Below are 17814 nucleotides of genomic sequence, written 5' to 3'. Positions count from 1 at the left end.
GGGGAAAAAAACAGTGGTATCAGTCAATACCTCCAAATCCCCTTTCCCTATCTGTATTTCAAAAAATCCAGTGTAAGGTACTCCAAGGAAATCTTTTTCTCCATTCTTACATGGTCCTCATTTCAAAGTATGTGAAAATATTTTAACAAATATATTCTCACAACTCACCAGAGAGTCAGGGCCGTACTGCACAGCATTTCTAGATATGAGGGCTTGAGGCATGGAAAGACTAAATGACTCATCCATGATCAGACAAGTCTGTGATAGCAAATTTTTGAATCAATGACTAGAGTTTGAGAAGGAGTTTCAATTTTCTTTGCTATGTAAAATGGTGATCAGTTTTTTTTCTGTTTTCTTTGGGGGTAGGGAGGGTATTACCCTTGCTATTTATTCTGAATTTTGGCAGTGAATCCAAAGAAGCACAGTCATGCACATGTGCTTGCAACAAAATTAATTCAATAAGATTAATGCAATAAAAATTACATTAAAACATATAAAAAATTGCAAGAGTAGAATGCAAAGATTGTGCCCCAGGTGTTAAGCCTGGGGATCAGGTCTGTGTCAGAGGCTGTGGAGAGCTTTTTAGAAAATCTGGGTAAGAGTAAGGTGGCTTAGAGGGAGTGCTACAGCTGTTTATATGAGGTTGGCTTCTGTGATTAACTTTTACCTGAATGTGGCAGCATTAGGAGATGGTCTTGCCCAGAACCTGAGTCTGGCTACTTTTCCTACCTGTGTTGTGCTACATGGAGTCCAGGACACTGGAGGAATGTTCTTCTAGGTCTGGAACTAAAATTTCAGTTGAGCTGAAGATTCATAGGTGGATGTAAGGCATGTTAAGGAATACTTTGGTCTTTAGGAGCTGGCAGTACCTTTTTTTTTTAAGTGTGAAAGCTGGGCAGAGCTGGACTCTGGATGTGGCACTGTGGTGTGGTACCACCACGTTCTCCTAGGCCGCAGGACAGCGGTCAAGCATGGTCAGATCACTGTGACTGAGGTCAGATGTAGCTTGTTCCTAGCTTCAAGCTGGCTCAAGCCTCCAGGCTTCCTGTAGAGTTCCTTTTGAACTCTAATTCGTAAGACCTAACGGGTTTTTTATTTAACACATTTCCCACTAATGGAGTGATATTAGAGACGCTTAACCGCTGTTCTCTAAGCCTGTGTCAAACTGCACTGTGTTTCTTGGTATCTGTTAGAGTTCTTAAAGGTGTTGTGAGGTGTAAGCAGAGGGGATGGATGGGCTACAGATGGGTTCCGTTTCACTCTTTTTCCTGTGCAAAGTTGCCTTGAAGACATAGTACAATCTGTCTGATACCTGTCTGAGTTCTGTGTAATAGACTCTGGGAGCAGGGAGACGTCTCATTAACTCTTCAAAGCTGATTCTTACTCACTGCTGGAACAGTAGCATGAAAACTCAAATAAATCTTTGTCAACATCTGGATATTTTTTTTTTTTTTGCAAAAATAGAGCTGTGTGTGAATGAAGGGCAGCTACAGCAGCCGCTTTGTGGACACAGCCTGCCCCAAAACTGCCTGTTTATGATTTAGCTTAACCCTCAGTTTCATAAACATAGCACACTTTGCTGGTATATGCTCCAAATAATATAGATATAATCTAAGTAATGAATATGAAATTTCTAGCATTGGGACCTGATAACGGAGGGAAGACAAACTGTTCCATGCTCAGTGAAGTGGGCAAACGTAATATAAAGTATTACAAATTTCACACTGCATTCCTGTGGTAGCTTTTCAACATGTTTTCTCATGGACGTAAAATGTTTTCTCACACAGTATAGTGACAGGATATTTCCAGTGCATTGCCCTGGATTGTAAAAGTTGGGCCACATTAATAGTATTTCCCTGTTTTTTTTCTGTCACTAGTCTTTTTTTTTTTTTTCTTGCTGAGAAGGGAAATGAGACCCATGTTGCTTCAGGCTGTAAATTATGAATGAGTAGCATGATCATCTGTAACTTCGAAGCAAAGGTCAAAGGAATTTTTTTTTATTATTTTTTCTGTGTTCTTTAAAAGGATCTTCTTTGATGTTTACACTGCACGTACATCATGATCATTATATCCTGCGTTCTTGCATCATTAATGCAACTACAAACGTTATGGCTCAAGTTATGAACAACCAGCGCTTCAGTCTCACACAGACAGATATGAAGGAGGAAAATGAGCTAAATAAAAACACTTATTGAAGGGATTGTTCCCTGGTGTAAATGCCCTTAAAGAGAGTATGACTAAATGAGAAGATACTGCTCCTTTCTGGAGTCATTTTCCAATCCAGCAAATCTTTGTTCATTAATTTGTAAAATAAGAGAACCTTTTGGGATAAAAATAAGAAATTTGAAAATCTTTCAGCAATATTTCATATATGTCTACTTGTTTCATGAAACTGAGCTGGTAACAGTTTGCTTTAAATTTTATGTGTCGCATTTAAAAACTACTTCTGTGCATAGGCTGGAAAGCTGCAGAGCTCCCTGGGAAAGTCTCAGTGCCATCAAACCATGAGGACATGGGTTTTATTTGAAGGATAAAATAGAATAATGTGTTATCTGTTTTAACATTTATTATAGAAGTGGGTTTGTAAGAACAGGCATGCCTCACAGAAAAAGCCATAGCTGATCCGGCACTAATTCACTTTCCTTTTTGGCATGATTGCCAAAATGGATTTAATGTTCGTTTTTGCTATTGGGTGGAGACATGTTAGCTGTAGAGGGCCTCCAGGAGAACCTGAGCAACCTTGGGAGGCCATGGGTACCTGGGGCTGACAGCAGGATGCCATCTGGGCACATACCACAAGCTAGCCATCACTGGGATAACCATTTTAATTGGTTTGGTGTTAAAATAAGGCGAGTGCTCTGTTTGGATACACTTTCATGTAATGGGCAGTGACCAGTAAAACATTATTCTCAAAGGTTTATAGTGGAGTGGAATGTTTGCAAAATTAGACCCTCTTCTCCCCAGACGCTGATTTTTACATCACTTCACAAAATGGGTTTTACCTGTAATGAAAATGTTGTAAACCTAGAGTCCAGATAGAAACAATGTTAAGGTGTTTTTAGCCACAAACACGTCATACAAGGCTTTTCAGGGCCTTTCATGTTATGCGTTTTGCAAAGATTATGGTTTGGAATTCAAAATCAATTTAGATCTTGGTGCCTTTGTTTTTGAAGCAGGAGTAGTCAAAATGGTGACTGCGTTTCAAACTACTCATTTTGCATGCAGAGTAACAACTCTTTAATAAGAAATTTTACTGCAGTATCTTAATGTGCAGTTTTATTGCCTATTATTTTTAGCGAGCATTTATAAAGCCTTATGTTTGGGGTTTAACACCTTAGCTGTTTCCCACCATAACAGGTTGAAATTTGGCATAGCAAGGGTAACCTTCATTTCAAAATTTTCACAGAAAATTGTAAACAGCAAATTGCTAATTTGTAAAGATTTTGTTAATTTCCACACTTTGAAGCCTGTCAACTTAAATGTCAAATAATGTGACATCCATATGGACCATTAGATCAATGAGAGTGTAGGACCGGAGCTGCCTCAAAGTGCACATCCTGTAGTGACACCTCTGAAGTTCTAGCACAGCCAAAAAGAAAAAAAAGAAAAAAAAAAGAAAAAAAAGAAGAAAAAGCAAATTGTCAAAGTTATGGTAGGAAAGGGCAAGACAGCTAAAACTGTCTTTAAAATATCCTTCATTCTGTCATTTTGGAAAAGTTCTGAAATTTCAGTTTCCAAGTTGCAAACGCGCTGCAGCAGAGGTCTGGTTTTAAGCCAGATTCAGAGTTAGCGAGTTTTGAGTATTCAAAATGCAACCAGAGTGTTTTTCATCAGGCTCTATCTGGGTAATATTCTGGCTGGTCTTTATTTTGTCTTTGACTTTAGCATGTGGTCCAAATAGAACATAGTATTGTTTTCTCTTTGGTACAGAGTAATAATCCAAATGTTATGTTTCCCATGGGTATTTTTTCTGTTTAAAACTTCATGGAATGGGTGTGCCATTGACATTAGTAGTGTGTTGTAGTAACATATAATATTCAGGGTTTATAGTAAAACGTTCTATATATATTATACAGTTCATATTAAATAGCTGGAATATCTTTTATTATTCAAAGCATCCGTAACTGAGTCACTTGGGCAGAAGCTGCATTATAGTTTATTTGGGGTATATGCATTTGGGCAATGTAATATCTCATTTGAAATGAATGTATATTGCACTATTGATTTTCATGGGTCTTAGAATAATAAAAACATCATGCAGCAATAAAGAAAAAAGCATGCTTTTTCTGTATACACTATGTTTGGATGCAGCTCAGAGCCTTTCATAGAAGTAAACATAAAACCTATGTTGTCATACAGAAATACAAAGTGCTTTATTTTACACCATGGTGTAATGGTATCCATATAACAAGTCTTTAACTCAAATGTGCTCTTAATTCTGCAGAACTAAGCTCTTCTAAGCACACTGCAAAGAAGCGCTCCTGTTTTAGAGAGGGGAAGAGGGGCACAATGCCTTTCTTTTTGCTTATTTACTTCCAGGAAGGCTAATCTACTGTGAGTTTTACTTACAGATTTTTTTTTTCACTATGAAAAATTTTGAATACTTGCCAGGCTTTGCTCCTAACAACTCTGCTACTTGACATAGAGAAAACTGAGCAAAGTCTTGGAAGAAACGGTGTCAAATATGTTCAGTCCTGGAGACCACAGACGCCTTCCTGACATTCTAAGGTGGTGATTTCCTGATATTTAATAGTATTGATACATGGGAAATTTCTAGTAGCGCTGATGTTATTAGTCACCACGTACTGAGTTAAGAAGTACAGAACCCAAGGGAGATGTGGAAAGACTCCTTGATTTTGTCACCCTGACTTTATTTGCAGTGCCTTGGATAATAGGTAATCCAGTGCATCCAGCTGCTTTGGAAGACTGTTTCATAGCTATGTTCTTGAGCATATGTTTTTAGAAAATATTAATAATGAATTATCATCCTAATTTGAAAGCTTGGATAAATGATTTACAAAGTAATTGATCTTTAAAATATTTTATTCTTTAGCTTGGATAAATGATTTACAAAGTAATTGATTTTTAAAATTTTTCTTCTTTTTTTTTTCCTGGAGATGATCTAAAAAAAGATTTTTGGTTTAAACTGGTTTGGTTTTTATTTTAAAGAAAGACTTTTTTAATAAGAAGCTCAGTTCAGGAGAAGAAAAGTTTGTTCAGAATTCACATTGCTGTCTCACAGTAGGGAAAAGGCAATGCTCACACAACCCTTCTGAGCTCCTATTGTGCTGTCCATCACCAGCTCCTCTGCTTGGTGAAACTAAGTTGGATTTTATAATACCTTTTATCTTTCAATATTCATTAAACAAAGTTTAGGGGAAGTTGAATTTAATGTCTTGGAAAAAAAAAAGTGGAAATATTTCTGTTCTGTTTCTCCTTTTGTGAAATGAATTCACGCAAAATGGATATTGTTAGAAATCAATAGTTAATTGAAATATGTGGTATATTTTATCATTAGTAGTTAAATTCCCAAATAGTAATATTAAGTTTTTAGTGCTAACTATTTATAGAATTTATTGCATTTCTATGCCACTGTCAGAAATACAGTGTACTATTAGAACTATATATACTTCTTAATCTTACGTATATATTTCTTAACTCTGAAATGTAAATGAAAAGATATTAACAGTGTACTATTAGAACTATATATACTTCTTAATCTTACGTATATATTTCTTCAATTTGAAATGTAAATGAAAATATATTATACCAAGATTGCTATTAATTTACTTTCTTTACAAAATTTTAGGTTAATCGGCTGGTGGGGTCATGAATTCAAAACACGATTCCTCATGGAAAACAGTATGTACTTTTACACTTACAGTTTTACCTTATTTGATGTATATAAATAATCAGCTTCACTTTTATAGTAGTTTGAGCAGAAAGGATAGAAGTTCGGATTTCTGCTCTTATATTAAAGGTTTTAAGCTAAACTCATCCCAAATATGTAATGCAGTGGAGTTAACAAAGTAAAAGTGGGAATAAATTTGGTCTCTGGGCATATGTGTCTGACTGTCTGCTTCTAGATATTTTGCTGAAATACTTTCAAAATGCAGATGTAGAATATGGATGAAAGTTTGAAAGTATGTCAGTGAATTAAACACATAAGTCTCTGAGGAGTGAGAATCTGCTATCATTCACTTGGGTAATATCTTACTTTAGGATTACTTCCACTGGAATTAATGAGAAATTATATAAATAAAGGTGAGGCAATCTGACATAAGTCATGAAATACTACTAATGTTTCAGCATCTCCAAATCCCTTGCCCCCTAGCAAAGGATGGGTTATATGACAAAACCAAACCTGCTCTGAAATAGCTAAATATTTATTGTCCCAGTATGATGTGAGGACTCCTTTCCGAGTCTGACAGCTAGACTGCTCAGCTCCATTTGAAAGTATGGCAGAGAGAATATCCTGAACCAGTATGATGTGAGGACTCCTTTCCGAGTCTGACAGTTAGACTGTTCAGCTCCATACAGAAAGTATGGCAGAGAGAATATCCTGAGGGATCAGGAGAAGAAAGGAGCTTTTTGGTTTGATTGGTTCCTGTGTTTTTTAATATATTTTTAATTTTCTGTGGCAGAGCCTATTGATGTGACTTTGGCTGGAGAACACCTCTCTAATAGCCTCAGTCTGCTCTTTGTTTTCTGACCACAAGTAAGAGAGTGGCACTATGGAAAGCCGGCAGGAGACACAAATTGCCTTGAAATACTGTTAGATGAAGAAAAATATTGTTTATTCATTTCCATGGGCAGTTTATAGGGGAGAAGTTGGGCAACGATCGTTATAAAATTAGCCAGTCTGCTGTGCATGAAAAGCATTTCCTCTGCAGCATCCTCCTGCTCTGGTGCTGGAGCATGAAATATAAATAGTGACACAAAACTTACAGCCAGGCTTTTATAGATTTATTAAATAGATTTTGTGAAATTTCACAGCCTTAAGTCTATGCAACTTGTCTAGGTGGCCTGAAGCTACACTTAGCCGCATATGCAGTCTCCCACGTGTCTCGTCAGTTTAATAAAGTTAAGGAACATGATTCCCTGTTCATCTACCGTGGGTCCACACGAGCACGCCTCTGCTGACTTGGAATTTCTCTGGTTTCTGCCAGTGTTAAAAGAGATTCAAGTGTAAAGATGGTTTTAAACAAATTAATTTTGGTGGGTTTAACAAATTAATTGCAGTTCTCTAGTTCCCATGAAGCTGTTAATGAGGTCTTCTGCTGGATGAAACTTGGCTTCTCTAGAAGTTAAAAGTATTAGCTGTGAATAGATTACTATTTCCTTTTAATAACTGATTCCTACAGGCCACATTAGTGAAATATTTTATTGCATGAGGACAGACTTCAAGATAACGTCCAATCCATTAAGAGGAAGAAATCAAAAACACTAATATAAGTTATTCATTTTCCAGAATTACAACTAAGCAAAGGAATTAATGGGTTTCGGTTATCGAATCCTCCAATTTTACTGGTCTGTGCTCTGCAAGCTAGTTTAGAGGTAAGTAATTGCTTTACTTTGAGCCTGAATTTAGGAGTATAAAAACATTAAATGAGTGCTATGTGTATTACTGCTGTCTCCCTAAAAAAAAATTTGCAGAATAGCTAAAAAGCGAAGGGGGGAAGAGGAATAAAAACCAAAGAAAATAACTCCATAACCCTTTAATAAATGTACTCGTCCCTCCACTGTTCTCACAAACTTTGGTGTTGGACCCAGTGTACATGAGGTTTGTCCCACCAAGCCTGAGCACCAGCACTGGGTTTGTCCTGGCTTTTGGGGGCTCAGTGCAAACAGCAGCTTTACCCTTAGAGATATTCTGGGCTTGACTCAGTGCAACTCATACAAAGGATGCCATTAGAGACTTTCCTAGGAAGGAACCACAAAGCTCTAAAAAGTTGCATCAGAAATGGTTCTATGTATATTATCTTGGGCAAAACAGGCTTAGCTCCTTTATGAAAGCAAATGGATGTGGCTACTGGGTGTCCTGGAGTCTAAATTGAACCAGTGGTTGTGAGAACTCTGCTGTAGTCCCTTTTATTATAAACAGAAAAGGCAGAAGCTGTCTTTGAATGCTTCCCAAAAAGGGGAATTAATGAGCATGGTATAGCTCCAGACTGGGTTTTGCTTCATGTCACCATTATTTTTTTGGTGGCCAAAGGAGCACAGCCCCATCTCTGTATGAACATTGTGATCACGGCTGTGGGAAAGGCAATCCTGACATACTCACCTAATTCATTCCTGGCTACGAAGGGGTGACCCATGTGCTGAAAGCCCTTTGGTCCACCTTGGAGAGAAAGATTCAGCCCTGTCTGGAGGCACGCAGCTCTTTCCCAAACACCTTGTATCACATTGCATTTCACGTCCAGGCATAGTAGTATTTACTTATGGATGCAGATCTCTAGGTCTTTGGGGCTAAAAAGGATGGTTTTACATAGATTTCCCATCTATATGCTACTATATTAAAATTTTTCCTAAGCTGCTTTTCAAACCAGCCTTGGTTACCAAGGTTTTGCCATCAGAATAAATGGGAGAAATTTATTTCTGCTGGCATTCCATTAATGCTAGTGCCATGGCAAAGCTGATGCTGGAAAAAAGAGAAATGTCCATACACTGTATGTCCCTCTTCTTTATTTGCTGAAAAAACAGTATCTTAAGCAAACAAAGTCAGAAAATTGCCAATTGTGCTCTCTCCAGCTTCCATGCAACGCTGAAGGACTGCAAAGGGCACAGCAATCCTTCTTGTTCTGCCTGACAATTTATTTTGTTAGTCCTTAAACATCCAATATATTTTTTTAAACTTTATGTGACCTTCGAGATAAGCTGAAAGCTATTCTGCTATGACCCAGATTGTCAGTGCTCCAGTTTGTGTGGGTTGCTGTCATTTAGCCCACTGCAGGGAGCCTCGAACAATGAGGGCTGAGCCGTTTCCATCGCCTCCCCTTCCCGTGCTTGCATTACCTTTTGGCACAGCCAGGATTTCCCAGTGCTAATTGCTCTAATACAGTGGGAAACAAAACAGTTTTCATGTCTGGCAAGAGATGGCTAGTGAAATTGCATGCCACCTTCACTGGGACACATTAAGCAGAAGGCAGTGTTTCCAATGGAAACAATGAAAACTGCAAGTGTTAATGCATGTTATTCCTCAATAATGCTTAAAATGACTGTTATGGCGGTAGCTGCTCCCTTTTATGGAAAAAAGGGGAGCACTCTACCGCCACACTTAAAAGATCTTTTTCAAAAATTTCACCCAGGAGGCCAAATATTCCTTGCACAAAGCCTGAGCAAACAGATTTTTGCAGGCAGCCTAAGGAGAGCCATCCCTCAAACTGCCGCAAAGCCCGGAGGAGCAGGAGGCAGGTCTCCATTTTACCTCCAGTGATGTGCTGAACAGTTGTGTGCACGCTCTGCTGGCCTGTGCAGAGAGGGAAGCACCTCTGGATTTTTTGTTGACCCGTACAAATAGTGACTGTTGGTGGCTCTGTCCCTGTCACATTAATTTCTATGACTGCACTGCCTTTGTATAAAGTCTTACAGCAGCCATATTTTCTTCCACACATATAACAACATACTCACCTAATTCATTCCTGGCTACGAAGGGGTGACCCATGTGCTGAAAGCCCTTTGGTCCACCTTGGAGAGAAAGATTCAGCCCTGTCTGGAGGCACGCAGCTCTTTCCCAAACACCTTGTATCACATTGCATTTCACGTCCAGGCATAGTAGTATTTACTTATGGATGCAGATCTCTAGGTCTTTGGGGCTAAAAAGGATGGTTTTACATAGATTTCCCATCTATATGCTACTATATTAAAATTTTTCCTAAGCTGCTTTTCAAACCAGCCTTGGTTACCAAGGTTTTGCCATCAGAATAAATGGGAGAAATTTATTTCTGCTGGCATTCCATTAATGCTAGTGCCATGGCAAAGCTGATGCTGGAAAAAAGAGAAATGTCCATACACTGTATGTCCCTCTTCTTTATTTGCTGAAAAAACAGTATCTTAAGCAAACAAAGTCAGAAAATTGCCAATTGTGCTCTCTCCAGCTTCCATGCAACGCTGAAGGACTGCAAAGGGCACAGCAATCCTTCTTGTTCTGCCTGACAATTTATTTTGTTAGTCCTTAAACATCCAATATATTTTTTTAAACTTTATGTGACCTTCGAGATAAGCTGAAAGCTATTCTGCTATGACCCAGATTGTCAGTGCTCCAGTTTGTGTGGGTTGCTGTCATTTAGCCCACTGCAGGGAGCCTCGAACAATGAGGGCTGAGCCGTTTCCATCGCCTCCCCTTCCCGTGCCTGCATTACCTTTTGGCACAGCCAGGATTTCCCAGTGCTAATTGCTCTAATACAGTGGGAAACAAAACAGTTTTCATGTCTGGCAAGAGATGGCTAGTGAAATTGCATGCCACCTTCACTGGGACACATTAAGCAGAAGGCAGTGTTTCCAATGGAAACAATGAAAACTGCAAGTGTTAATGCATGTTATTCCTCAATAATGCTTAAAATGACTGTTATGGCGGTAGCTGCTCCCTTTTATGGAAAAAAGGGGAGCACTCTACCGCCACACTTAAAAGATCTTTTTCAAAAATTTCACCCAGGAGGCCAAATATTCCTTGCACAAAGCCTGAGCAAACAGATTTTTGCAGGCAGCCTAAGGAGAGCCATCCCTCAAACTGCCGCAAAGCCCGGAGGAGCAGGAGGCAGGTCTCCATTTTACCTCCAGTGATGTGCTGAACAGTTGTGTGCACGCTCTGCTGGCCTGTGCAGAGAGGGAAGCACCTCTGGATTTTTTGTTGACCCGTACAAATAGTGACTGTTGGTGGCTCTGTCCCTGTCACATTAATTTCTATGACTGCACTGCCTTTGTATAAAGTCTTACAGCAGCCATATTTTCTTCCACACATATAACATAGAATCATCAAATTGTCTAGGTTGGAAGGGTCCAACCATAAACCTAACACTGCCAAAATCACCACTTAACCATGTCTCTCAGCACCACGTCTACCCATCTTATAAATACCTCCAGGGATGGTGATTCCATCACTTCCCTGGGCAGCCTGTTCCAGTTCTTGATAACCCTTTGGTTTTGTGCAGTATCGAATGGCTGTGACAGCATCATGGAGTAATACTTGGGACATTGTGCAAAAGAGTGATTTCCAGGTGCTGCTGGAAACCAGACTTTGTTGTATTTCAAGTAGGATTTCTCAGTTACCTTTTTATACACTCTTCCAGGTAATGAGATAAGGAATCTTAAAAGTGTTACTCTTGCAGTGTGGAGCCGTGATTTCTTGAGGGTGAAGATCACGGATTTTCATACAGGAACTTTGCCATTATGCCTCTGTGGAGGCATAATTGTCCATGAGATGCGATATTGTATTTACATGTCAGAATCTGATTTGAAGTGACTATTGGGTACTTGCCTGTCTATATCATGTCACCTTTCCCTGAAGCTACTTGCATGGAAAGAAGAAAAGGGAGGGTTTGAGGAAAGCAGGGATAAATTGTTTCTGGAGTCACATTTTCCATTATTCCCTGTAACTGAGCCTTTCCAGAGCATAAGCAGAAACTGTCTTGCCTTCTCCTGCTCCCAACATCTTCTGCCACATTGTTTGTTCTCGTTTGTGTGGTAAAATAGCACTGAAATTTTAAAGCAATCACTTTTGCACGCCTCATGATGTTCTGAGTTTCTGCAGCTCACCAGTCCTTGTAGCTGTGTAAGAGCATAAAGCTACTAAACCAGAATCAAGTGACTATTTTACCTTCATGCAGACTAGCAAAGACAGAGCCTGTACAGGACTTAAAACAGTAAGGTCAATACATTAGTATCAATTCTGTGTTTTTAAAGACAAGAATTTGTAGATCAGCCATGATGTTTCAGTCTTGACCCTTGATTTTTGTTCCTTGAGGTACATACAAGGAAAAACTTGTATGTGATTTTGAGTTTCGTGCAGCCCTGTTGTGCGTATAGGGAATTTATGGATCCTCTTCAGATATGCAAATGATGCTCTCTTAGCAAACTGTTTTTGTGTGCAAGTTAATTTATGCAGATATGGATGTGTGTAAAACTTTCTAATAGTAGACAGAAATGTCTTTCATTATCTAAAGTAATAACATTATCCTGTGTTTTCAAAAGCCCAATTCTGCCATGTTTATGTATAATGTCTGTCTGATATTACCGCTTGATTCTAGTGATAATGTACAGAGAAATCTGCTACCCTTTTAGTCTTCCTTATTTCCTTTTTATTTTCTATAGCAACTTGTTACCATTATAATAATTTAAAATTATTATAGGTTTTTGGTCAAACTACAATGAAGGCATTGAGAAGGAAATCCATTCTCCTGACTGGTTACTTGGAATACCTGATAAGACATTACTACAAAGAGGATAAAACAAAGCCAGAGAAGCCCTTCATAAAAATAATCACGCCATCTCGGATTGAGGAAAGAGGATGCCAACTCACACTATCTTTTTCCCTTCCAATCAAATCTGTGTTTAAAGAGCTGGAGAAGAGAGGAGTAGCTGTGAGTAAATCAAACTTCATCTTGTTATGCACTGTTTTGTGAACATATACCATAACAAAGTAATAATTTTACTTTTATGCAAATACAATCTCATATAAAGCCAAAAAAGACGGGGAATGATAAAAATTGCTTACATAGCATCTTCAATCTTTAGTTGTGAAAATAATGAAATAAGTACAGTTATTTTATAAATTATTTGTTAGTCTGTATATTGTCCTTTCCCTACTGATTTATTCCTAGTAGTTCAGCAGGGAGCACCCAGGAATCCCTACTGAGGTTAGATCTGCTTTATGGGTGCATTACGGTGGGAGGCATTATGGAGCTGAACAGGAAAGATAGGAAAAAAAGAAAGAAAAACCCCAAATCACTGGAAAAACACAAATATGAATATGTCATTCTGTCCAGTGCAATTTACTGCCTGCACAGGCCTATCCTGCTCCATGTGTTTGTCCAGAAACCCTGCGGTGGGTCCAGGCATGAGGCCAGAGACCACAAAGAGGAGATCTGTGCCACCCCAGGGTGCTGGCAGTCAGCAGAGCTCAAAGGGTGCTCACCATCCTCAACGCCACAACTCTCACACCTACAGCCCAATGATGGCAAGGAGCTCTGAGCCTCCACCGGTCCCTTTCATACTCTGAAAATGGCCAAACCCTTGCTCTTTGTGAGGCATCAAAGTGTAGGAATTAAAAAGCTGCTGTTTCCTTGAACATGTGTTTTAGCACTTGGAAAAAGAGGCCCCTGAATGGCAGTGCCACGTAATGGCATAGTTACCGCTGAGCACTGCTCAAAAAGACTAAAAGCTGAATTTAAGGCTATACATTTGGTGATTTAGAAGTTCTGGGAGGTGAGGCTGATAGCGTAATGCCATATAAATGATATATGGGTTTTATCTCTACTGGTGACTTGTGTCCCCAAAGGGCAACTCTTCTCTGCTAAATATGCTGCTGTTTTGGTGCTGCCAGGGAATTCCAGGAACTGCTGCTTTTAAGAGGGCACAGGGCCTTACACTGTTGGCTTGTCTTCGCGATGCAGTAATATGCTTCAAAAATGAAGGATTATTCCATTCAGCAAAAGGTTCAAATTCACAGAGGGGGGGGAAGGAATATAATGCAAGCCATGCAATATTACTTTTACTTGTAATAGTGGGACCAGGGTTGTTTAACATAGACTCATAGAATTGTTTTGGTTGGAAGAGACCTTTAAGATCGTTGAGGCCAACCATTAACCTAACACTACCAAGTCCCCCACTAAACTCAGGGCTACATCTACACCTCTTTTTAAATACCTCCATGGATGGTGACTCAGCCACTTCCCTGGACAGCCTGTTCCAATGTTTGATAACCTTTTCAATCAAGAAATTTTTCCTAATATCAAATCTAAACCTCCCCCCAGAGCAACCTGGGGACATATCCTCTTGTCTTATCACTTGTTACTTGGGAGAAGAGACTGACACCCACCTCACTACACCCTCCTGTCAGGTAGTTGTAGAGAGCTTTCTTTTCTCGAGGCAGAAGAACCCCATTCCACTCAGCTGCTCCCCATATCTAGACCCCTTCCCAGCTTTGTTGCTCTTATCTGGACTCGCTCCAGCACCTCAATGCCTTTCTTGTAGTGGGGAGCCCAAAACTGAACGAAGTATTCGGGGTGGGGCCTCACCTCGAATGCAGCACTGAGTACAGGATGACAATCACTTCCCTAGTCCTGCTGGCCACCCTGTTTCTGATAAAAACCAGGATGCTGTTGGCTTTCTTGGCCACCTGGGCACACTGCTGGCTCATATTCATCTGGCTGTCAACCAACACCCCCAGGTCCTTTTCCATCCAGCAGCTTTCCTGCCTCAAGACTGTAGCACTGCATGGGGCTGTTGTGACCCAAGTGCATTTGGCCTTTTTGAACGTCATAGACTTGTGTGTGTCTAAGTGGTGTAGTAGGTTGCTTTGTAATCTTCCTGGTGAGACCTCACCTGGAGTAATGCATCCAGCTCTAGAGCCTCCAACATAAGAAGGACATGGTTCTCTTGTGACTAGTCCAGAGGAGAGCTGCAAAGATGATCAGAGGGCTGGAACACCTCTCCTATGAAGACAGGCTGAGAGAGTTGGGGTTGTACAGCCTGGAGAAGAGAAGGCTCTGGGGAGACCTTATACAGGCATTCCAGTGCTTAAAGGGAGCCTACAGGAGAGATGCAGAGGTACTCTTTATTAGGGTGTGTAGCAATAGGAAGAGGGTTAGCAGTTTTAAACTGAAAGAGGGGAGATTTAGATTAGATATTAGGAAGAAATTCTTTACTGTGAGGGTGTTGAGACACTGGATCAGGTTGCCCAGAGAAGTTGTGGAGGTCCCACCCCTGGAGGTGTTCAAGGTCAGGTTGGATGGGGCTTTGAGCAGCCTGGTCTAATGGGAGGTGTCCCTGCCCATGATCTTTAAGGTTCCTTTGAACTCTAACCTTTTTATGATTCTATACTGGCAAGTTTCTGTTTTGTGGTGGCTTTTTTTGTCACCTGTGTGTCTCTTCAACTATGGGTTCCTGTAGGTGGTAAAATAGATTATGGGGATACATAGTTGGTTTTGAGGCCCCCTGTGGTACTGCTAGATTCTTGTCCATCCTAAGCCTTGCCTCCTTTTTTAGGCAACACACCACTCTCCTTGCTACGTTCTTCACAATAATACTCCTCATGGTAGTTTCTTAGGAGTCCGAAAATTTTTCCATGTGTCTCCTTGTCAGTTCAGACATTCTTCCTTGCTGTAGTTCCATGAAGACAAAGATGACATTTAAAAATATAATCTGACAAAGAAATATGAAGTGACCTGAATTTACTAAGCATTCCCTTTTTATTTTGCAGTGTGACATGCGAGAACCAAATGCTCTTCGCGTTGCCCCAGTTCCTCTCTACAATTCTTTCCGTGATGTGCACAGATTTATTGAAATCCTGGGATCTGCAATTACATCTTCAAAACAAACAGCAAACAATACTGCACTATCTGGTTCTTATTGATGGCTCAGCTGTATCTTTTAATCTATTTCTGACTAAGATGCATTTATCCCGCTGAGTGATTCTTCCCTTCGAGTAGACCGAGCTACATCCCATGCAATTTGCAAAAAAATGACTGTGCTTTGAATAGTTATTTACAACAGACATAGTTTTATTAAAGCTCATATTTCCACTCTGCTTTGACTTTGACTTCATGAATTAGTGTGCTTTGTATATTTTAATGGGGCTTTTCTTAAACATTTTATGTAGTTTTATTACATTAGCTTTGAGGAGCATGGAAGAATTGCTATCAACTAGAACAGGAATGAAAAAAAAATCCCTTCTTTATTATAAAAATGATGCATAATAAAAAGTGGAAAATAGACAAATCACCAACAGTTAAAAGATACAGTCCAATTTACATTTTTAATTTATCAGTTCTATTTAAAGTACATGGTATACTTGAAAAGTAGAAGTTGAATAATTAGTTGTTTAAAAACTGTTAACTGCTGCATACTAGATTTTTCAAAGGGCCCAACATTTTGAAATTCTTGTTTAATTAATGATTTAATTGAAGAATGAATTTACATTGCAGGTACCTTTATTTTGCGTGATGCTGTTGGCTAAAACAAAACATTTTATCTTTCTAGGTAGTCTTCTTGGAGATGATATGCTTGAGAAAGCTGAGAAAATGTTAAACTCGAGTAAGCCAGTGTGAAGGGCTATAGGAGCACTTACTGCAGTTTTAACAAGGCTTATTTTGGATTAGGCAAAATGAACCCTGAACTGTTCAAGCAGCAGCAAAATATCTCATTGTTAAGTTACAGTGTGGCCCAAATTTTTACAGTGATTTGCTCTAGACAGCTAAAAGCAATGAAGAAAAACTGTTTACATTTAACAAAAACTTTACCTGCAGTTGTTTTAAGACATAAGTAAGACCTTGGCGTAAAAGGCAACTGAACTCTTAAGTCTGTAGCTATTCAGCATGTACCATTTTTGAAGAATCAACTAAAACTTGCTCTCTGATGATACTTAATGTGACTGAGTTTTGGTATGAAATACTTAGAAAATTACTTCTGGTAGTACTTCTTTTAATTCCATTTCAAGGGTGAAAAAGGATTTGGGGGAAGAGGTGAGGAGTACTCCACACCATTTTGGCTCAAGGACATTTTTACTGGTTGGGATTTTCGCACCCTTTGAGCATCTCCTGCTGCAGAAGGAAACCCAAGAGACTTCAAAATGTCTACCCATGTTCTAAAATTAAAAAAAAAAAAAAAGAGGTAGTTTTAAAATCTCTGCTGCAGTGATACTTATTTCATTGGTTGTAATATGGAGGGAAAAGCTGAAAGAACTGCAAACTAAACATTTGTTGGTATTTTTAGCACCTGTGAAGAGGAAGAACAACTTCTTAAACTAGAATATTGTTATAAAAAATAGCTCAGGAATCTTAATCACTTGGAAAGCTCTGGCTCACTCAAGAGGTTTTGATTACGTTGACGTCATGGCTCTTTAATTCAGCTGAGACTGTGTCATTGTATGGCTGACCAGGTTTCTGTATTTCAGTGGCTGCAGCTTAATTTTTATACTTGCATCTGCAGCATAGCTGCTTTCATCTGTCAAGTGACATGATCTTAGAAAAGGACCACTTTCCATAAAGTAACTGTTGATGAAAAAAGCACTGAATATAAAACTGTGATGGTCCACAGTATTGAAAAGGGTTTTAATTCACTGCCAGTGGCTTTGAAGCACTTGTGCTGCTCTACATCTCTGACTAACAGTCACTTATGTCTGCCCTATAAAGTTTGACAAGCTTAACATAAATCCAGATATGACACTAGGTCATACTCTAAAATGCCTTATTTTGATATCAACTGGGCCTTGGTAAACTCAGGAAGAGTAAGAACCTCATAATCTCTTCGTAAATAGCACCTAGACACCAGGGTTTGGACAAGGTGTCTTGGAGGTTACAAGGAGATAAATGGTGAATTTCAATGTCACACTTTGGCATCTGCATTACATTCACAAACTGTGAAAACAATTCCTTGTGTGTTTGAGGAAAGCGAATGGAGTAGGTAAAGTACTCACTGAATCTTTACAGTCCAGGTTTCAAAAGATAACAGATGATTACTGACTGTTTAATAGTATTTTTTTTTTAGAAACAGTTCAGGCTTCAGTACTGACTTTATAAATAAGCATTTGGATTTGATTAAATTCAGTGCATCAAACCTTACTTATTTAAGCTTTTCTGAATTACCCCTCTCTTACCT

At 39.2% G+C, this 17814-nt stretch overlaps 1 protein-coding gene across 7 annotated transcripts in view; it reads left to right on the top strand.

Annotated features, from left to right (window-relative positions):
- Positions 1-15797, top strand: part of LOC106887554 (kynureninase-like) — a 65603-nt gene extending 49806 nt beyond the window's left edge. For all 7 annotated transcript variants that reach the window (XM_014941149.1, XM_014941146.1, XM_014941148.1 and 4 more), the window contains 4 exons: positions 5810-5862; positions 7472-7557; positions 12348-12578; positions 15419-15797. In XM_014941149.1, coding sequence (XP_014796635.1) covers positions 5810-5862; positions 7472-7557; positions 12348-12578; positions 15419-15571 — 523 coding nt within the window. In that variant the 3' untranslated portion in view covers positions 15572-15797. The remainder of the gene's footprint in view (positions 1-5809; positions 5863-7471; positions 7558-12347; positions 12579-15418) is intronic.
- Positions 15798-17814: the final 2017 nt, after the last annotated feature.

The sequence above is a fragment of the Calidris pugnax genome, unplaced genomic scaffold (genome assembly GCF_001431845.1).
Source record: "Calidris pugnax isolate Ruff unplaced genomic scaffold, ASM143184v1 scaffold60, whole genome shotgun sequence".
NCBI classification, from domain to species: domain Eukaryota; kingdom Metazoa; phylum Chordata; class Aves; order Charadriiformes; family Scolopacidae; genus Calidris; species Calidris pugnax.
This window is presented reverse-complemented; position numbering and strand designations above follow the sequence as displayed.